The sequence below is a fragment of the Xenopus tropicalis genome, chromosome 4 (genome assembly GCF_000004195.4).
Source record: "Xenopus tropicalis strain Nigerian chromosome 4, UCB_Xtro_10.0, whole genome shotgun sequence".
In the NCBI taxonomy this organism is placed as follows: Eukaryota; Metazoa; Chordata; class Amphibia; order Anura; family Pipidae; genus Xenopus; species Xenopus tropicalis.
Genome location: NC_030680.2, coordinates 94,450,936 through 94,474,179, shown reverse-complemented (window position 1 = coordinate 94,474,179; position 23,244 = coordinate 94,450,936). Strand labels below are relative to the sequence as shown.

At 37.5% G+C, this 23,244-nt stretch overlaps 1 protein-coding gene across 1 annotated transcript in view; it reads left to right on the top strand.

The window, feature by feature from the left end:
- trabd2b (Trab domain containing 2B) overlaps positions 1-23,244 on the top strand; it is a 157,782-nt gene that overhangs the window by 111,769 nt on the left and 22,769 nt on the right. The window contains exon 5 of the mRNA XM_018093581.2: positions 13,214-13,304. Coding sequence (XP_017949070.1) covers positions 13,214-13,304 — 91 coding nt within the window. The remainder of the gene's footprint in view (positions 1-13,213; positions 13,305-23,244) is intronic.

The window sequence follows — 23,244 nt, the reverse complement described above, 5'->3', positions numbered from 1 at the left end:
CTATGAGCATTTCCAACAAAGCTTTTCCTGACACTGAAGCAACTCAAATCTTTACATGGTCTCATTCCAAAGAAATGTTAACAACACAGTATGTCAGAATAACCTTCTCAGCACCAAATCACTGAAACAAAGCAAACAAAAAAAGGTTTTCCTTCTACCACATGTTGCTTCTTCACTGTAATATTAGCATTTAAAAGACTTCTTTGCATTAATTTCAGACTCAGTGTAAATATAGTCTCTACACTTGGAATCAGCCATCGCTGCATACTTTGGATTATGAAAACACTAGCTCTGGGTTAGTTTGTGACATGATTTCTTAATATGGAATCTGTTTATCTTCTTTGGTTAAACAGCTGCATTCCACTTACTTATTAATAATGGGAATGATACAACATTAGCTGTTTTACTGCCCAGTTTACCACAGTACCATACTGAAAAATATGATCATATTTAAAAAGCATTTCTCCTCTTTGTACAAATATCTAGCACTGCAATGTCGTTTCTGGCCAGAACCAGTTCCTTTAAATTCTAGGCTGTGCTTTTCTTTTTAAGCATCAGAATGATATCAGAATGGCACTCACACCCTAACGCAAAAATCTTTGTTACACAGAAATGAGATTTCAGTTATTACCGTAATATGGCCAACATATTCAGCTGCAAAAGTAGACATTTACGCAGATTTGTTATGTTTTAAATTCCTTTAATGTTATACATTCACTCTGTCTGATAACTGTTCATTAGATGTCTGGTCGAAGCTAAGTGCTGGTTTTCATCTCTATCGGTGTGGCTTTCTTGCTTTCTTGCTTTCTCGAACACTATACATTACTGCAGGTACAGGATGCTGTTTGTTTGCTGTTATAGTAAAATAATAAAATGGTTTATTAAAATATTAGACCCTTTCTAAAAAAGCTTGCAATTTAAAATGGTTATTAATATTATTGATATTATATGTAGTTCTGTAGACACAGATTCAATTCAGAAAAATATTAGTTGATCTGAAGCCATCCATGACCAACTGGGCATAAGTACACATTTAATACTTTAAAGTACCCTGAGAAACAGCATTGTTGAAGCAGCCACAAGCTAAAGGTTTCACACTGAGTGTCTCTACTAAGTTTTTACAGTGCATCATATTGCATTACCTCATCATTTACCATCATCACCTATGTACATTCATATTACCAACAAGTTACATAATGATAACAGAAACATACAATACATTAACAAACCAGAGATACAGAATAAAATGTGAGCAGGGTCTGCTTTTGCAAGAGCTCACAATGTGCATAAATAGAAAACAACTTACATATGAGAGGTCATTTTCTGAAATCTCAGATGCAAGTGCAGAAACACTAAGGGGTACAAAAGCACCCTTTCATTCTAAGAGCATTTGCATCTGGGTGTTGGCTGCACTCTGTATTACTTGTTAGATAAAAAATGAGAGTGCAGAGGGTAAGTGGTCCCTTTGGACTATTATGGGCTATTGCTTGGCTAGTTTCACCTGCTAAATATCAAGAGGTCATGCTGTTTCATGACATAATAGATAAAATATTCAGGCCCATCAAGATAACTACAGTTCTTAGCAATAACCTCCTGTAGCAGCTATTCCATCATCCCTCTCATTAGAACCTTTATACAAATCAAATCCAGGTACCCACACTCCTGATTTCTTAGTTCATTCAAATAGCTGAGAGATTTACTTTTGAATTAGCTTACCACTCCAAAATTGGGCACTTAACCAGGAATATTTGTTGGAAGGTTTTTACACTGGAAAGACTTTTTCCATCTCAAATCATTTCATTCTTCTTTCATTATCTCCTCACAGAAACACCATCTTTATTTTTATCTAAATGCCATAGTTATTTTATCTAAAATGAGAGAGCATACCACATACATCCAAGTCTTGGGCAGGTCAAGACCTGAAAGTGATGTCTGGGGTGGAAACTTGCACACGTGTCTGTTATTTTACACTACGGTTTCAAATCCCTGTATTAGTGGGAGTCATTAGAGCAGCATTATCTGCTGTTCTGTGCCCTCTGACTTCACACAACTTAGATAAAGCTCGTTATCTGTGCTATGAAACCAGATCTTAGATATTTTTTGGCAGCTAAGCTCCAGTCATGGATTTGAGGTAATCAGCCTGCCATGCTTTTTGAAACTCATCACCCTCCTCCAGACTTCCATAATGATATCTTTTGTCACTTTGGAAGAAATGAAAATGAATTGAATAGAAATGGTCTGTTTAGATTACAACATGCTAATTACACTCCAAGGAGAGAGTGTCTAGTTGGAAAGGCTTTGATGTGGGAACTGAGGGCCGTACGTCCTGGCTGATTCATGTCCTTTCCTACAAGTGCTTGGCAGCTGAAAGTGCTCAGGAATTTAGTTACTTTGAAGTGAATCAGAAGAGTCTGAATTAGAATGTATAAAGGGAATGTTGGAATTGTTCGTATTGCTTCATTCATGACCATAGCAACTGAAATGAAACCAGAAGGAAAACATTTTGGTTTTGTCAGTGGAGAGCCAGTAGATGTTGGATAAACTTGCTGCCCACACATGCACTCCACTGCCGAAATTTTCCAACAGCAATGCACTCTGCATCTGACGGATCCTAAAATGTATTATTATTATTAATAATAATAATAATAATAATAATAAACTTCCATTATTTTGGCACCAACATGTTTTATGGAGTGCTTTATAGATTTTTACACTAATTGCTGCCCCAGTGGGGCTTGCTATCTATATTTCTATATCAACTAGGGTGAGCAGAGCTTCAGCCAGCAATCAAAAAATAGCATAAAGAATGTATAGGGTAATATTATAAAAAGTGCAAGATTTTCTGCACATTAAGCATCCCATTGGAAACCAATCAAATGTGTTTTCTAAGAGTACAATATATACTATACACAATCCATGGGATACTGAATGTATAATAAATTCCTCTTTATAATATAGCAGTTGAAAATATCCATGTTCTTGTGTATGCATTATTAGCCATTTGTTCTAAAAGTTAAAATGGGTAGATGAAAAAACTTTCATTTACTGAGCTCCACCGCAGCTGAAGTAAAGCCAAATGCTTTTTATGGACTGCAGGTAATCCATGGACAGAACTGTGTCTTTAGCAGAACTTTTCTTGTGAAGATGTCAGTGATCAGTCTGTCTAGAGTTCCATTCTGCCATCTGGAAGGATTTACATTTGGTTAATATACCCACTGAATACAGTCTTAGTACTCTGGTAATTGTGGTCTGAAACCACATGAACTCCATAACATGGATATTGAGTAGAATTATCACGTTTTGGGGGTATCTACCACCTGCATCTGATGAAAGGGGGGATACAGCCTGAAATGATATTCTAATTCTGTTGACATATGTGTCTATTTTGGGGCTTGTTGTGAAGGGGATTTATTCTTGGACTGAGCATGCCTTTGATTTCTGATATGTGATGCCTGTTTCCTCTGGGGCTGGTTTATGCCTCAGGTTCAAATATACAAGCATTACACTCTTGTATTACACATTGTATACGGTGTGCATACTAAATATGTGCCAACACTGGTTGGATTGTACTCCTCCGTCTTGAAGTCCTAATCTTTTCTTGAAGTTTACTCCCTGGCATAACCCTTAGCCTTTGAAAACTCAGAATATGTGAAGATCAGGTCATTACTTAATTCTGAGGCAACTGTTCTTTTTAAAGAGGCTACCTGAATAGATAATTATATCCATTCATTTTCCTGTTTTATGAGATGAGACTTATATTAGCAATTTCCCTTGAAAAGCTGGCCATTTTTCAATTGTAAAAGCAGACATGAGTGTATGCCCTCAAGCTTCAGTTTACCTAAAATTTATTTCACCAACTGCAAAGCTTGGGTTTGCCATTGTTAACTGTGTTAAGTCATTTTATAGTGAGAGAAACTATTTTACCTGCAGATGACACTGAATTTTAAATCAGTTTCACTTAGTACTTACAATGTGAGGTAACCATTTTTCTGCTCCAGTTGCCAGAATCTGTACCTCTTATCCAGAATGCTTGGGACCTGGGGTTTTCTGGATAAGGGGTCTTTCTGTAATTTGGATCTCCATACTTTAAGTCTGCTAAACAATACTTTAAACATTAAATACACCCAGTAGGATTGTTTGCCTCCAATAAGGAGTAATTATATCTTAGTTGGGATCAAGTACAAGGTACTGTTGTATTATTACAGAGAAAAAGGAATTATTTTTTAATAATGTGAATTATTTCCTTAAAATGGAGTCTATGGAACTTTCTGGATAACCAGTTTCCGGATAATGGGTCCCATACCTGTACTAGCATAAATCTGAAGGGAACAATGAGGGCCTATCCACAACAATACACTAACTTTTTCTGGATTGCTTATAATAAAAGAGTCTGCCTTTTGGTGTATCAGAGGTTTTATCCATACCATACTGTATGTTGGGTCATGGTCACTACCAGAAAAATGACACACATTGTATATTATATAATGAAAGAAAAGTATAAAGTAAGAAGTGAGCAGGAAGGTGTAGCACAGATGGTAAAATGTGTTTGAAAGTATGTGATCAGCAGCACTAACTAAAGGATCAGGATCTGTAGCAGGGAAATAATGTTGGCCACTTGTGTGTACATGTTGCCCGGCAAATGAGGCCCTGTCTCAGAACAACTGCCCTCTGAATTTTTCATGGTTTTTCTAAAGGAGCTTTCACCTCTGAACTTAAAGTTGGTGAACCAGGAGACCTCTTGCTGACATCCTCGACCCACCCAGTAATTTTCTGGAACGCTTAATTCTGTCTAAACTCTTTGTCTGTTCAGCCTGTCGGCTGTAGTTGTTCAAGCTTGGACCTTTTTCTCCAATGGAGAAAGTCTTTCATTTTTTGACTGTCCCGGACTTTAATGATTTTTCCCCTCTTTTTGATGTTTTTTTGAGCTAATTGGCCTCAATGAAAAGTGTTTTGTTTCCTGCCCAGACTTGGCTGTGAGAAATGTTTCACAGGCTGGAAGCAATCTCCAGCTTGAATGCCAAAGGGTTTATATAACAGAGAAGAATTTACAGCCAAAATACATGATGCGTGGGTTATTTTTTTCTGCTACTTTTGAAAATCCTGGGGTCTTTTTTCAAGTTAAGCTCAACAAATTATAGAGAAATTACAATGACTTAATCTAAATTACTGCTGCAATGTTGCATGTCATGGTGAAATATTGCAATAGATAAAAATGAAATTATAAATAAGTACAACAGTATACTCTATTGTCATTTACAGAAATTATGGATAATGGAGCTTCCTACACAGCAGTGCATTATAGCCAGAAAGGTGAATTAATATGCTTCAGTGTCTATTAGTGGCCAATAGTAACCAAGATGTCTATGAAGATTCTCATTCATCTAGGTCATTATACAGTATCTAGTAGAATTAAGTCTAAAATAACTGAACTTTTTTGAGTTTTTTCTGAGTTTTTAAAAAAACATTATTTAGACTTAATTCTTCTAGATACTGTATATCAATTGTTTCCAGAAACACAGTGCATTTGTTCATATAGCTAATGCCCAGGAAGGATCTATGCATGTTTTTTGTCCAGGGGCTTGAATAGTAGATAGCACTATAGTTGTATACCCAAGTCTTCTAACCTGATGCTTATATGTGTATACTCACAGATATTTTAAAAGGTTTGATAGTTGTGCAAAAAAAGTTCTATTCGTGTTTCCTGCCTGCACTTATTGGGGCTCTGTATTATCCTGGCATGGTATTCTAGCTCATTCTAACCAACGTTGTGTCTATTACCAATGACATGACATAAGTGGCACTTAACTATATATATTTACAAACATAAAGTCAGCTTTATTTTAAATAATTTGCATTGTGGTGTTTATGGCTTGCATAAACTATAAATGACCAAACAGTACATCTGAGTTTCAGCTTGAAGAAATCTAACCAATTTCTGTTATTTTATTATTGTATTTGTTCTAAGTATAAAAACTATACAAAGTCATTTGGGCATTTATCCTATGAAATCTTTAGACAGGATAGATGTCACTGCCTGTTGCAGTGACCAATTTCAATAACACAACTTCTATTTAATTGACTATTTTACCTTGGGCATAAGTACTTTAGAGTATACACTACTACATAAGATAGATAAAGGGAAAATAGCAGTCATATATGGGATTATTTATACAGTACTGTAAAATAGTAACCATTCAATAATATAAATGAATTCGCCCAAACATCTAGTCAGTTTGCTTATAAAAGAATACAGGTTTCGTTCTGCACTCAAATTCAAAAGAAGGCAACTCTCAGAAGTTTAGAATCCTCAGCCTTATATACACCAACCAGTAGGGGCTGACAAAAAGAATGCATAAAGGAAAACCATTGGTGCCATAGTGCCACCAATCATATAATTACAAGGTTTCCTGGTACTAACTAGCAGGGAATGTGAGTAAAATGTATCAGGTAAGGGTCCACCACCGTTCTCACTCTCCCACCTGTATACTTACAAACACAATGTTAAGGAACGCTTTTCAAAAGACAACTTAAAGGAACAGTAACACCAAAATATGAAAGTTTTTTAAAGTAATTAAAATGTAATGTACTGTTGCCCTGCACTGGTAAAACTGGTGTATTTGCTACAGAACACTCCTATAGTCTATATAAATTAGCTGCTGTGTAGCCATGGGGGCAGCCATTCAAGCTGGAAAAAAGGAGAAAAGGCACAGGTTACATAGCAGATAACAAATAAACTCTGTAGAATACAATGGCATTTTATCTGTTATCTGCTAAGTAACCTGTGCCTTTTCTCATTTGAATGGCTGCCCCCATGGCTACATAGCAGCTATGCTTATATAAACTATAATAGTCTTTCTGAGGCAAACACACCAGTTATACCAGTGCAGGGTAACAGTGCATCATATTGTAATTACTTTAATACGCTTTCATATTTTGATGTTACTGTTCCTTTAATCGATGTGTGAAAAACAATAAAAGAGGCACTTGTGCATTACAGTTTTTAATGATGTATGAATAGTTAAAACAGATGTCTACTCACAAAATGGATAAAAGTACAAGCAGTAAAAGTATTAAAGGAGAGCATGCTGACCACACTTGGCTTTCACGTATTTAGTGAGGCTCCGCCCCACTACATCAGGGTTACGGGATTTTGAAACCTTGTATTTATGCTATGATGTGTTGATGCGTTATGGCAGTTCTCTCTTGTGCGCTCTCTCTCTCTCTTTTTTTTTCAAGTACTATCTAGTCAGTTTGCCTCTAAAGTCTGTGTTTTTCTTTCCTGTATCTTGTTATAGGCTCCATTGTGTCTGCATCTTTGTCTTTTTCCTATCTTAGATTTGGGTCTCTGTATTTTTGGCACTGCACTTTGTATCTCTATTCCCTTTGAACCACAATTCCATCAGGTTGCTGGTTCCTACGGTGTTCTCATTTATAGCATCTCTCTCTCCACTTCTCACTTTATTTGGTACTTTTAAGTCTTCTTTTTGCCTTTTCAGTCCTATAGATCTCTGGATACAGAGCACCTATAAATTCCTAAAACTAAAGCAACTTTACTTTTGAGGAAAACATTTATTGTGTTGTGTTACTTCTTGTAATTATGTTGGCAATGTCTTGAAGTCTGGCATACTATTACAACATTTACAGCAACTTTCATGAATTATTTGGGGTTGGCTCGGAATGCTATGAGTCACAGTTAAACAACAAGATGGCTCTGGCCAGGTACTAGAATACTTAAAACCATATTAGAATCACAATCACAAAACGTAGGCTATTGATAACATCCTTAATTGCAGTTCAGAGTTCAGTTTCTAAGCTCTCCTCTAACAGATAGCTGCTAAAAAGGGGCACTTGCTAAATAGCAGCAGAAGCATTTTACATATATGTTGTTTCATTGTAGAGATTTGCAACCCAAATCTCTACAGCAATTCCTGTACAACTAATTCCCTAATTCCTGCCTTTTTAAACAGCCTTATTCAATGGAGGTTGCATGGTATTTGAAGTAAATTTAAACAAGCTTTATATTCTCTGACCAACAACTTCTATGTATGACATCATCATATTAATATAACCCAGTCTGCTAACTTGTGGTATGATGGATAATCAGACCACACTTTGGAAAAGTGAGATATCAGTGTTCTATGAAAAGGAAACCCTTTAAACTGAGCTTTAATAATAATAATAGGTTGGAAAAGTAAGGAGGTGTTCTGCTAAGGTTATGTAGGTTTTAGGCAAGACTAGTATATTACATAGTGAAAACTTTGTAACGTATGCATGTGTAGGCAATTTTGCTAACATTCATGAGAAGGTTTTTGATTTAGCACGGTAAGTTTTGACAAGTAATGCTAAATACTTAACTTTAATTTAGCCTCCATGAGTCCTTATCTGGACTTAGAGTTTAGAGGCCTTTCATGAACCTAGGATGGCTTATGGTCTGTAGAGCTTGACTATATTCTGGGTATAGGGTATGCTGAGTATATAAAGACCAAACATATAGCTGTATGAGTTGTACTAAAGTAAACAGGATTATGAGAAACTATTTTAGACCGTACTAAAGCATTTTATTAGCGGGCCTAAATCCTTTACTCTCTTTAAGAGATACATGTTAAATGACCAGTATTTGCTACCACACAAAGATTTCCTTTAAAAAGCATAAAATTGATTTTGTTTTGCCTTAAAAACGTATATTCCCAAACAAAATGATGGACTAAAAAATCAGGGCAGGAGGTGATATGTGTTAAATGTTTCCCTTGTTGACTTATAATGCCAGCTCAGCTTTCATGATTTCTCATGACTTTTTAATTCTATAGAAAATAATCATCTTCAAGTGACAATATTGTTTTATACCTATACTGTCCTGTCCTGACTTACAGAAACCATTTACATGTCTCTGCTAAATTTACTTTTCATAAGAAATTACTGTGAAATTTTAATCCACATGGAGTTGTTTCAAGGTAAAATGAATAGTTCACATTTATTAAATGCTGCAGTTCTGTAGGTATAGAAACCAAATTCCTAAATAAACTACTTTTTATTTGAAAAAAAGCATGTTTTAATAGCTCAGGATACTCAAACGTAGAAAACCATTTTAGAAAAATAATGTGCAACCTGCAAGCCAACAATTAAATTCCTTTACTTTCTGTTGCACTAATATTTATATAAGAATATGGTGGATTAGTCTAGCATATTGGGTTTGGAACAGACACAAAGTGCTAAAAACAAGTTTTCACATATTCACTTTTTAAATCAGCTTTCATTCCGTTTCTTAGTTATAGGTTTTTCAAAAAAGTATTGCAAAATGTACCAATAACATTTTAATGTTGTGACTCTATATCAGTTTGCATATTTTTCTGTGCTTATATGCATATATATATTTATATACATATTCTTATTTGATAAAACAAGTGTTGTATGCACTGTTTCATCTGCAAGTACTTGGGTGATGGTGAACCCTATATCTATTGGGGGTACACCATTTTTCTATTCATGGACAACACTTGTTTACCTGTGCTGTGTCTCATATTAAATGTAGGGTCATCCCAGTGCTGAGTGTGCCTCTGTCTGCAGGACTTACTGTATATGTATGATAATATTTTTCTATATGTTTGTACATAATAATATTAATGATATTAACATATTCTTCATATTTTATGCAGACACATTTTTGTATTTGGATATATACTTTATATGGCCTCTTGCTGAGTAGAACAGCAACACTCTAACATTTTTGAAATATTTGCGTGAGATTTGCTCATCTCACACTTGTTGGAAAACTGTATTCCCTGTCTATTAGGTAAATGTGATTAATTAAAATATAATAGTGTAGAAGGAAAACAATTAATGAATTATTTGCAAATCCACAGTGGGTAACAAGTATAAATACATTTACATAACTGTTGCTGTTCAGCAAGAGTCCCTTAGCATTCCCAGAACTGACATTTTATCCCTAGTGATATTGTGTATCGTTTGAAAAGAGAATGTGGAATTTAGTGCTAGAGAATGCAAGCATTGTTAGGTATTAGGGCTGCAGGGTCAGTGTAGTTTAAAACTAGGCAAGTAAGTAGGAAGATTAGAGATATTCTACACCATATTAAGAAATGTATTATTCCTTATAAGTGCAGCACAAAATGTCACCTTTTCTCCAAGAGGAAAAGAAGCAAGTTTAATGTAATTGGTGATAAACAGTAAAAAAATTATATATATATAATATAATAATGCAAATAGATTTAGCATATGTTGCCAGTCTAATTGTATAAAAAAACATAAATGTCCTTTATATACATGTAAAAGAAATATAAAAATGAACAGTTCAGTGGAAAAAGAGGTCATACATTAGAAGCAGATTTACGGAAACTCAATTTTTTCTTATTTTGTTGTTTTAAAAATTTAAATAAGGTCATTTCCATGAATGTCTGACATTTATCAAAAAATCTCAACTAAAAAAAGCATGTGTGGGAAAGAGTTGCACAGAAAAGTCACAATAACTGCGGCTTTTGGGAATTGTCACACAAAAACCAGCATCAAAAATCTGAAAACCTCTAAAGTTTTGAAGCAAAGGAAGATCTTCCAGGGAAGGGACAGGGCATTTGCCATTGACTTCTACATGATCTCGGCAAGTTTAAGATAGCGTATTGTCGGATTATAAAAAAGTAAATGGCCCCTTTAGTGTTGTACAGATAGTGATAACCACAATAATTACTAAGACGGCAGTCCTACATATGCAGGGTCAGACTGGGCCGCCGGGGCACCGGGAAAAAACCTGGGGGGCCCCGGCGGCCCAGACCCAATCCCTGCAGGGCGCTCCTCTGGTCTCTGTTCCAGACGTGCTTAAGGTTTTACTTACGCGTGAATGAGGGAGGGGGTGGACGGGTGGTAGGGGCCCCTGCGGGGGTGTGTGTGAAGGCCACTGTGGGAGCCCATTTGGGGGTACAGGGGCCCCTGAAGTAGTAGCCCTGGTGTGCCCTGCACCCCCCAGTCTGACCCTGTACATATGTGGTGGGCCTGGCATACACATAGGGGCACATTTACTAATCCACGAACGTCCGAAAAGCGTCAAAATGTGTTTTATTCGTAATGATCGGTACTTTGCGACTTTTTCGCAAATTGTCGCGACTTTTTCGAGCTCTCAATACGAAAGTTGCGACAATTCGCGAAAGTCGTAATGGCTATGAAAAAGTCGCGACAATTCACGAAAGTCATAATGGCAATGAAAAAGTCGCGACAATTCACGAAAGTCATAATGGCAATGAAAAAGTCGCGACAATTCACAAAATTTGTAATGGCAATGAAAAAGTCGCGACAATTCCCGCAAGTCGTAATGGTTATGAAAAAGTCGCGACAATTTACAGAAAAGTCGTAACGGCGTCGAAAAATCGCAAAAAATACGAAAAAGTCGCAAAATGTTTGTTTTCCAATCCGAATTTTTCTCATTCGGATTCGTGGATTAGTAAATCAGCCCCATAGGGTTGGCTCCTTTCTGAATTAAAATTACCAGCAGTAACTAAAGCAAGCAAAGCCATTCATTAAATTTTGAATTGAGAAATATTTACAGCAAACAACACAACTTTGACCACAATGGGTGGAGTCTTTATTCAATGATTTGGCCTTAAGTGCAGATACAATACAGATTTTTTATACTTTACAAAGATTAACTTTTATTTCCTTTAAAACTGACAATAAAAAAACTGAATCAGAAAAAAATTTTGAGTTTTTTTTCCAATTTGGATATTTAAGGCGCTAAAAGACACAGAAAAAAAAGTTGCACCTTTTTGAGATTTACTATGCTAAAAATCCAAATCTGACAATTCACCAGCCAAAACTTGTCAAGATCATGTATAAGTGAATGGCACATGTTTCTTCTCTTCCCTGGAGGATCCTTCTTTGCTTCTAAACTTAAGAAGTTAACAGATTTAGTTTTTTTGTGCTACAATTTGAAAAATAAGAGGTTTTAAAAAAAGTTGCAGACTTTTCTGAAACTTTTTCCCACATGTACTTTTTCAGTTCAGATTTTTTAGTATATGTCAGACAATGTGGAAATTAGTTTATTCAAATTTTTAAAAAGAAAAAAAATGAGAAAAATTGGAGTTTAATAGCTCTGCCCCTTAGTATAGTACAAATGAGCAAAGATCTTCTCCACTGAATGTCCCACTAAAAGATGTGTCTGAGGAGCAGAGATTTCAGCTGTTCTTCCCAGTTTGTAGCACATTCCCATGGCAGGAGACATAGTGACCTTGCTTTTGCCTGAGTTTCACCATCTGTCACAAGAAATTAGGCTAATAGTTTTGTGGCTTTTATATTTTATTCAATGAATGGCAAGGGGAGAGAAGGCACAATGAATCTAGAATAACAAGTCTGGCCATTGTACAGAGCTCAGCAGTCAAGTCAAGTCATTTGGTGAGGAAGCTGTATGTTAAAGCTGTTCTCTATGTGATAATATGACCAGAGGGACTTTTTGTAGCTTCTATACATTCTATGCATGATCATTTTTTTTATTTAAAGATAACTGGTGGGCTGTCTGGGATGTGTAGCCAAAGACTTGCCTTTTGACTGGCAATTACAAGTGAGTTGACAACATACAGTAAGCAGGTCAAGGTCTGGTAGAACATGGATGCCAGTCTCTCAGCTCTTTAATTTGTGTTACAGCTTACAGCGTATGTAGGCAGCATTTTGCAAAATAAATGCAGGGGAACCTAATACACAAAAAGCGCCAATAGAATAGGGCACAGATTTCACTCACACAGTGATAGCAATTTTGTTTGTATTAAGTGTTGATTTTGTCATTGCAGACTGTGATAATGCTTCACACACATACACACACAGCTTCACAAGATCAACAAAAGTTTTAAAACATTTAGGCTAATGTCCCATGGAGCAATGTAGTTGCCCACAATAGACCTCTGCAATGGCGGAATGCCTTTCCACCAGCAACAAAGGCAATCACTGGTGTAAAGGCCTATGCATCCGTTTGGTTTCCACAGTCACACTAAGTTGCCTGTATAGCACCCTAAGGGGTAGAATTGTGCTTTTCTTAGTTCAACTGCACTTATCCAAACATAAATAAGGTTGGTTAACTTTTGAAGCCTTGATAATATGAATGATGCTAAGTTTCATATAGGTTATTTTTTTGTATTGCAGTAATATAAAAGAACAGCTGCGATTTTGTTATACATCTCTTGGACTATTAGTTATATTTTGTATTTGCATTTTTGTTCTGTAGGCCACTTTCTTGGAAATAACACAGTCATTGATGTTCTGAGACAAAATGGATATGAGGTTGAGCACACTCCAGCGGGACAGACATTTACTGCGTAAGTTGATATCCTGAAGTCAGCATCTTGATTATGTGTTTATCTTTATTGTTTTGAATGCTCTGTAGCATTACCTCGGTCATTTCTCTAATGGAGCCACTAGCTCTGATTGCTTTTGCAGCTAACACTTTATAGCACGCTTGGTTTTTCCAGCTTAACAAAATACAGCTCCAAGCTTTTAGACATTTGAGGACATCCAGTTTTAAAAGTGTGGAAACTGCAAAATGTTATGTATGCTTTTGCCCAGCTTTAGAGGACTAAATAGCCCCAGACGCGGTGCCACGATTTCCCGAAATCGCGGAAGTTGCCTTGAGAGGAAACCGCGGTGGGATGGCATTTCGGGGAGATTAGTCGCCCGCGACAAGGGAGATTTGTCACGGGCGACTAATCTCCCCGTGTGCCACAGTCCTAAAGGAAAAAGACTGCCAGTTTAGGATCAGCATGTCTCCTTTGTCATCTAACCTTTGTGAAATTTTGTGAGGTGTTTCTCCACTGTCATATATACCTGTATGAATACACATAGAAGAATACTGAATACACACGGAGTAACATATCTATGGACACAGAGAAATAACTCTTTTCAAGATGGAAACATGTTCCAGCTAAAATAAATCACTTGCACAAAGGTTATACATTGAAAGCATTTATATATATCATCTGTCTCCTTCAAAGGGGATAAAAAGTTAGCTCTCTAAGTTCATGGTTTCTTATTTGTTTCACCTATGTCTTTGTTACCCCACACTGCCATAGCCCCAGGTTCAATGTACACAGTGCTGTCTTCTGTTACTTTGTGTACTTGTTTTTGATTGGCTTTCTCTGCATAGAGAAACCACTTTAATTTCTTGGACTCTGGAGCTGGGACAGTCAAATACAATAGATTTAATTATTACCATATATTCTGCAAATAAAAATGAAAATGTAAAAAAATATGTCATTTGACATATGCTTGTAGAAAGGAATGTTTTCCTTTTCTTCTTTTTGTTTTCCATTTCATGTTTTCCTCTGATATTAATTAAGAAGCATGCCAAAAATGTAAAAAAAAACCTGATAATTTAGCATTTTTCCACAAAAAGAATATCTATTGGATTAGAATCTTTTCAAGGCCTGAACAATTCCCACAGCCACATTTATAAGAATGTGCCAAGTTTTATCTGGATCAGATACAGTCAGTTCCTGAAAGTAATAAGCAAAGACATAAAAGGCTTAGCGTGAAATGGTTTGACCATAATTATATGTAGTGTGACCACAATTGCATTTATTAAAAATATCATGGTTTTAGAGCTTACACACAAACCACATGCATGTTAAGTTAGTTGACTATTTTGACATGTAGGCATACGGTTTTTTTAATATAGCAAAAACAATGTCATTCACTGTGGATAAAGTGTCGCCGGGAGATTTCTGCACTTGTGGTTCTGAACATTTTTTGATTACTCCTCTTCAAACATCAAATATTGCATGGATCACCACGTTCCAGTTGTGTTTTAATACAGTCACACATTGGTGTCTCCTATGGGCTGCCAACATATTGGTTAAGCAAGTATATTTCCCCAGGGTTTCACACATAAGGGTTGATTCACTAAAGGTCGATAAGCGTTATCACATGCTTTTTTGCATTAAAATTGATGCAAAAAAACACGCGATTCGCTAAAGTATTATCACATGCATTAAGTTGCATATTGCGTGCTTTAAATAACGTGCAACCGAATGCGTTGATTTTAACGCGTTGCGTTAATTAGCGCACAGAAATAATACTAACACATGATTCACAAGACCTTTTTTATATTTATATTTGATATCTGACATGAGACTAACCATTTTCTTACTTTCCCAAGTGCTTCAGCCAAGTGATTGTACCCTGATAAAGTTCAGTGATACTTTACTTCTGCGCTGCAAGTTGGAGTAATATCACCTCTGTCTCCCTAGCAGCCAATCAGGAGAATAATGGGAATGTAGCAAGATAGCAGTTACTTGGCACTTCTGCTAAAGGATTCAGTTGCCTGAACTGACAGGTTCACTGTTCTGCTTTGGGCTAATAGCACATATCAATTTTAGCAAGTGAGGAAATGAGCAAAACTGCTTATATTGCCTCCTGTTATTTTAGGTTGATTTGCTGCCCATGGGAAATCTGCACTACCGACAGGCGGCAAATCTCCCAAAAATACCTTTGCATTCTTGTTCAGTGGAAATCTTCATCACTAAAACAATACGAAGCAAATAATTACTGCTCCTGCATTTCTGGTGGTTATGTGATTTGATTCATATGTACCAACTTCAATTCAAACTGACACCAAAGAAAATGTATTTTCATGGGGGTTTGTCACATGCCAGTAGCGCAGATTTCCCATGGGTGAAAAATCCTCTAGTGTGCCATTACCCTCCATTACCCTTAGGGGGGATGGTTAGACCAGGAGATTTGTCACTCATAAGTCTGCTCTACCACAAGACACAGTTGCACCAGATATTGGATATTTGGAGGTATTTCCGGTGTTTAGCATGCAAGTGGGGTGTGTGCACAGTTCTTTCAAACTATAGCTGCAAAAAAAACCACCCATTGACTTCAATGCATTTTGCACATTTTTGCTGTTTTGCTAATTTTTGGGTGAATTAAAACAGGATGGATTCACTCATCACTAACTATGAGCATATCATATTAAATTAAACAGGCTTCAGATTAACAAGGCACTTGTAATTTTATATAGCATGCCGTTTAGAACAGCTAATGTTACACAATATAGGGATGCATTCTTTGTGATCTTAAGAGTAAGGGCTTTATACGATAGTTTGAACTATGTGCTAATATTTCATAGGCCTGTTGGGGCTCCTTAACATTATGATACACTTAATTTCACCCCAATAAAAACAGTTTTATGAGTCTAAATAGGGACCTCCATCTGTTTTACAAAGAAATAAATAAAACCGTTTAAATGCATTCAGCCCAATTTTGATGTATTCACTTTGGCGATACAAGCAATCCTTTACCATACTCACTTTGGTAGCGAACAGTTTTGTATGTTTCTTTATTAAATCATATGAATATAAATGGTTCAGCCTAATCAGTGCAAACTATAAAATCAATAATGGAATACTTAAAATCTGTAAATGAAATGTATAGAATATTATACACTATAACACGCAAGCATAAACTAATTATGTTGTGTGCCAAAACCGAAACTAAATGAATGTGAATTATGTATGCATCAGATGTTGTGGGTGTGCTTCAAGTAACTTCCAGAGACACACAGACTAGACCTAGATATACATATGCAGTCATGTGAAAGATGTAAGCATACCCCATGTAAAAAAAATTTCTCATAACTGGCTGCCAGTCTCTGACATCAAATGGAAAGAATGGTTTCCTACTTCTCCATGCAGAATTATTTTACTGTAAGATGTTTGAGGGGTTCTTGCATTTGCAGACCATTTCAACCTTTGGTGGGATCTCGTTTTTTGTCATTTCAGAAACCTTCATTTATTATTTTAGTCATTCATTGGCTGATTTACTGGAATGTTTAGGGTCACGCTGCTGTGTCCACTTTTGCTTGAACTTTAATTTTGGTCTCTCCTAACCCTCAAGTACACATGTTATGATGTTGAGCTTGCTCTGGAGCTAATGCAGCAAAACAGATGCCAACCATATTATTTTTGCTGTCATGCTTTACAGTTGGTCTTTTGGTGAAATGCTGGTTTTGTTTTTTGTCAAACATGCCTTCTGGTACTGTGGCAAAAGACAAGCAGTCAGCACTCACCACACTTATCAAGTTAAAATAAGAGGTGCACGTCACATGGTGCCCACTTCAACCAGCTCCATATACCACAATGCAAAGTACAGCACCATCAGAAGAATATATTAAAAAGGCCTTTATTAGCTTAGATCTGCGATACTGCGACATTTCAGGCCTATGATTGGCCTTTCGTCAACCCATGTACATGTCATTTTGCAGCCTCTTTCTGTTGGTAGATTTATGCACATTGGCATCAATAGTGGCAAAAGCTACCTATAGGTTTCTAATGAACCTAGGGGTAACTCTTGCCAAGGTACTTCTTTTAGAATCTTGTGTTCTGGTCTCAGACTAAACTTGCTGGAAAGCCCGGACTGGGCAGGTTTGCTGTTGTTTGAAATCTTCTCCATTTGTAGATTATCTTCTAGGCAGTGGAATGTTTGATGTCCAATTGTTTGTGGACTCTTTAAAACCTCTTCCCAGACTAACTTGCACAATGGAGTAAAAATTATTAAAAATTACTTCAAAGTAGTAACCGATATATAGAAGATAACAGAAAGCAACTTTGGTTGACTGTTATGGATGACTACTCTGGACAATTATATATACACTTTTTCTGTATAAATTCCCTGCTGTTAGTGACTTGCCGTTAGATAAGAATTATTGCATACCAGCAGGTGACCAGATTCTTAATGGACTCAAACCACTTCATTATTGCAAAGAGGGTTAAAGTTGTGTTGAAGTTAATGTGTTTGACCTTAAAACAATAATAATACATTTTAAGCTTTCAAAGTATTTGTTGTATTTAAATAAATATTGTGACTTGTTGGTTTGCTCATTATTTGTTGCTTTTCGAAAAGAACAAATTTTTGGACAACACGAACACACTGTTTGCAGGTGCTTCCGATATTTTATGCATATCACTGCCCTAAATTAAATTAACAGCAGCTGGCCTCTATGCAATGCAGTCAGGCTTTTGGAATCTGCAAGTGAAAGTCTTTGAAACGAGCAGATATAGAGAGAAAGAGATTTGCTTAGGAATGCTCCCTTTTGCCAAATAAGGCTAACAAAAGCCAAAACCTTTTGGTTTTATTGCAGTAGTAAGATTTCTGTTTATTAGTTTACTTTACCCGGTCTGAAATAAGTGAAAGAACATGCCGAAAAAGATGGAAGTATTGTTCCAGCACACAAAATTCACATCTAACAGATCATTAGCGTCTTATGGTTGGCATAAGCAGTAACACATGGAAGCCTGTACTTAAAAAAATACACTTTCTACTCACTTAGCTAACAAGTCTGTTTTTAAGGACTTTTATTGTATGTATGCATGCAGATGCATGTGTTAATAGATAAGTGTTAGATATTCTTATCCCACAACCTTGCCCTTTCTCCACCTGGGCAATAACAGGAGCAGTTACATAGAAGAATAAAAAAAAAAAAATCAGATCCCATGTGCATAAGATCTTATATACATGTGCATTTCCAGAAAATCAAAATGTATTCTAGAAAAAGTGACATAGTTATTTCAGCAAACAGAGTTCATGCCCCCTCTTATCCTTGCTCATTTGTAGAGTATTAATCATATTTAGTTGCATAACTTGTGCCAGGTAAGTTTTGGCTTCAAAAAAAAAAGCAAGAAAAGGAGCTACATATATATATATATATAAAGTCCACAAGTCTCTCTCATCACCCCCGGGCAGACCTATAATCTCTGCAGTGGGGTCTCTATACCAGTCGGTCTCTACGTATGTGGACTCCTTTCTACAGCCCCTAGTTAAGGCTATGCGCTCTTACACCCAGGATTCCACGCATGTCATTAATAAGTTGATGGCACTAGGCAATATTCCCGACGAGTGTATTCTAGTGACCATGGACGTCACAAGCCTGTACACGGTGATCCCACATGGGCAAGGAATCAGGGCAGTAAGGGAAGCACTCACCACCTGTAACACTGGTAGTACACCTACAGAATTCCTGTTACAACTGCTCGAGCTCACCCTGACAAGGAACTTCTTTCGATTTGAAGATCAGTTCTACCTCCAGACCTCGGGCACCGCCATGGGCAGTGCCCTGGCACCTTCATATGCCAACCTGTATATGGCACAGTTTGAATCCACCCACCTACTCCCGCTTTTACATACATCCATTCTAGCATACTTTCGCTATATAGACGATTTGTTCTTCATCTGGACCGGAGACGAAGCATCACTATTGGCGTTCCATCGATATCTAAATAACCTTGACTGCCCGATTAAGCTGACTATGAACTCCCATAGGGACAATATTGATTTTTTGGACCTGAATATTTTTAGGGACCAATTGAAATTAGGCACAAGACTTTTTCGAAAACCTACAGACCGCAACTCCATCCTACATGCATCCAGTCACCATCCTCCAACTACCATTAGAGGTATTCCATATTCACAATTTCTACGTGTAATCAGAAATAACAGCTCGGCGGATACCGCCAAAACACAACTTCAAGAAATGTTTAATAGATTCCTTGATCGTGGGTATACTGAAAAACTCCTATTGACACAACTGGAGAGAGCCCTTGAACACAACCAGGAAACCTTACTGAAGAAAAAAACACAGAAGCAAAACAAACAACAGGCTCCACTTATATTTACTACTACCTTTTCTTCCAATGCCCAGAGTCTATCCAACAGCATCCATAAAAATTGGCCCATGGTCAACCAAGATGAATCTCTGTCGCTGTACCGGGCCCAAAAGCCTCTGATGGGATACAGAAGAAACAACAGTCTAAGGGATCTGTTGGTAAAAACTGACTTTAAAGGTCCAGGTAGCAAACAAAAGACCTGGCTATCCTCTTTACAGAAACTAGGATGTTACAAATGCCCTGACTGTGTGACCTGTAGATGCTTATTAACCGGCGCGGACTTCCCACACCCCCACACGGGCAAAAGACTGAAAATACGCTCGAGACTTGGGTGCCTGTCAACCTATGTAGTCTATATCATCACGTGTCCATGTGGCCTATATTATGTGGGTAAGACTGTGACCACCCTTAGAGAAAGAATCGGCAATCATCGTTCTGCCATTAGTAAGGCCCTCAAAGAGGGGGAGTCTAATCAACCTGTAGCACAACATTTTCTTCTCATGAGGCATACTCTTCCAACCTTTAAGTGCATGGCCATAGACCACCAGCCTCCTCTACCTAGAGGGGGCAACAGAGACTTGGCACTACTCCGTTGCGAATCCCGCTGGATCTATAAACTTGACTGTGTGGCCCCACGGGGCCTTAACGAGACACTACCCCTGGGTTGCTTTATCTGAATTAAACACCTCGCTGGATGTTCTGCTTTTCCCTCTAGGTAGCCGGGTCTTACCCCCGGCGCTTGGCAGACTTTATGCTAACTGTAACAATATGTTTGTACTATTTGTACATATGTTTGCAACAATGTAGTATAGACTGTATCATTTGTGCTGGGTTTAGTTGAACGTGTACCAAAGAATACATCTCTCCGTTTTTTCTTGTTTTCTGCACCACTGCCACTTATAAGACCCTCCAAGCACAAACCAGGTGGGCAGCAGGTGTGCCCCCTGTACTGATCGCTAGTTCATTGAATAACTAGAACACCCCGCGTGGGGTGCGACTCACTGTGGGCCAGATCATTGAGTTACTAGAACACCCCGCGTGGGGTGCAATATACCCCTGTACCCGCTGCGTCCCTGCCTGACCTTTCTGCCATGTATTGCCCTGCGCAGGGCTTTGCTTCAACCCCCATGTGAGATTTGCAAATGGTGACACTGACCAATACACCCCCAGTGGGGGCCCGCTCCAGGATATGACCACACAGCTTGATATAGGGCATACAAAGATTTATGGCCCTTCTATAAGGACCACGATTTCTAAGTTCTGCCCTGGGCTAAGATGTAAAGGTGGCTGCTCTACTCTGTGAACCTGAGTAACAGTGTTTCGCCGCTGCATAAGGACTGCCTGAGTCCGCTCACCACTGGCGGGTTGCCTAGCAACCATATGCAAGCCGCTCAGACGATTCGGCAGGACAGCGATACAGTTGGGGGAAGTAAAGGGGAGCGCTCACTCCTCCGCGATCAGAAGTAGAGTGTGTGTGTCATAAGGGGCGCCTGGGACTTGGCGCTGGCGAGTGCTGTGCAGGTAATAGCGCTAGTATATTAGCGCTCGGGAGAATGTGCTGATTTATTTTATGTACCCTTTGTACCTATTAGCGCTCGGGTGAGCGCGCTGATCTACTCTATGTACCCTTTGTATTGTAATTTATGTACGCCCTTGATACCATACTGAAGGAGCCCACGCTCCTTACACTGTTTTGTTTAATCCGTGTTGTGTCCATATTCTCACATTAAGTGTACATGTTGTTTGTTGTTGCCTAGCAACCATTTTGGTGCCCTTTTGGGCTTTAAATAACGTTCACTGTGTACTGCAAGTTTGTTGTCCCTGTGGGAACTGAAACGTCGGACTAATAAAGAACCTCACTGCTTATAATGCCTTTTTGATGTCTCCAGTATGAAAAAGTTCCTGTGAGTGCCGTTCTCTTCTGCTGATTTACACATTATCCTTCTGTCCAGGCACCCAGGTAGCGTTCCAAACTTTTGGTGTGCAGCTTTTGAACTGTTTGTATCTATATATATATATATATATATATATAGAAAAAGGCTGAGGCACACACTTATAGGGATTTAAAAAAAAATAAGTATCTTTTTTTGATGAAATTTTCCTGGTGTGCATCAGCATTTTTTACATAAAAATATATATATATTTTTTTTTTTGTTTGTTTGTTTTTTTAAATTTAAATGTGTTATTGCCACACTGAGGGAGAAGTTTTCAAAAGGTGAACTGCGCCTGACTCTTCCTTCTTGAAAGCTTTTATCCCTTAGCAACTGAATCAGGTAAATTCTGGCTTTAAAAGAAAAAAAGAACCTTAAATAAACTTGATATTTCCAAATGGCTGTTGTTGCAATCAAGACTACTTAGGGAACTTTAACAAAAGTTGAACTACATCTTTAGTGTAGTGTAGAAAGTAGTCCAATTTAAGCTATGATTATGTGTGCAAAATACTGGTGGGGGAATGGTTTGATGTCACTGCGTATAAAGCTCTGGCTTAAATATAATATAATTGTGTGAATACATGATCTTAGTGAAAATCCTAAACTGCTCTTACCTGGGGGCAGGTAATAAACAGCTGTCTTGTGACAGCATCTGGAAAAAAGAATCATGTCTCAAATACAGGTGTAAAACCAGGTGGGCTGTGGGCTTGAGTAGAACTTTCCCTCAGTATGTCAGATCCTATTTAAAATAACTAAAAGGTTGATTGCAGCTACTAAGTGCCCTAAAGGCTAGTGACTCTTCTGTTTACTCTTATATATATGCATTTTTGTCAATACAGAGGGAGTGAGAGGAGCTCTGAGAAACAAGCACATTGGATGAAAGGGCAGCTTAGCTTTAAACTGAGTATTCAGGTATTCCTTTTAAAACAGAAACATTACCCTTTTAAAAATGTTTATGTACCTAGATACCCTAGATAGAGAGATGTCATTGCATATTCAATGTGAGCTTTTAAATGGAAAATACAGTATTTAGTTTATTTGACAACATTGTTGCAATGCATATACACTGTAGCAATTTTCACAGTATGTGAAATACAGGAAATGTTTTTGCCTGGGAATCTAGGAGACAGTAAGTTTTAGATGTCAATCTAACATGTAGCCTTTGCTACTGTATACAAGGCTTTTCTTTTCTCTCCGTACAGCGATAGTTCAGTGGTGTCAAATAAAATACGGGGAAGGAAAAAAAACCTAGAACAAAGACCCATTTATTTGCGATTAGTTATTCAAAGATGTCTAAAGCGACTGGACTAGCTGAAAAGGAAAAGTTTCATTTAAGCCCCAGGCAGTAAAACTGGAAAAAAGGACTGCGTTTTTTTGCTCTCACACAGAGTTTTTACTATTCTGCCAGTCAGGAATTCCCTATGACTTTCTATAACATTGGGAATTTACTTTTTGCTGAGGAGGTAAATTTTTCTCTCGTTCTATTCAGAAAAAGCATTTTTAAAGCCAATCTTAAAGGATATGGTCAGAAAAGCTTTTATATACTAAACTTACAGTGCCAGCCCAGAGGTGCAGCAGTGTAACAGTAAAGAACCATTACTTCAAGTTGTCCACTGCAGCTTCATATTTCTGAATTTCTTAGGTCATCTTTTGAGTTTCATTAACAC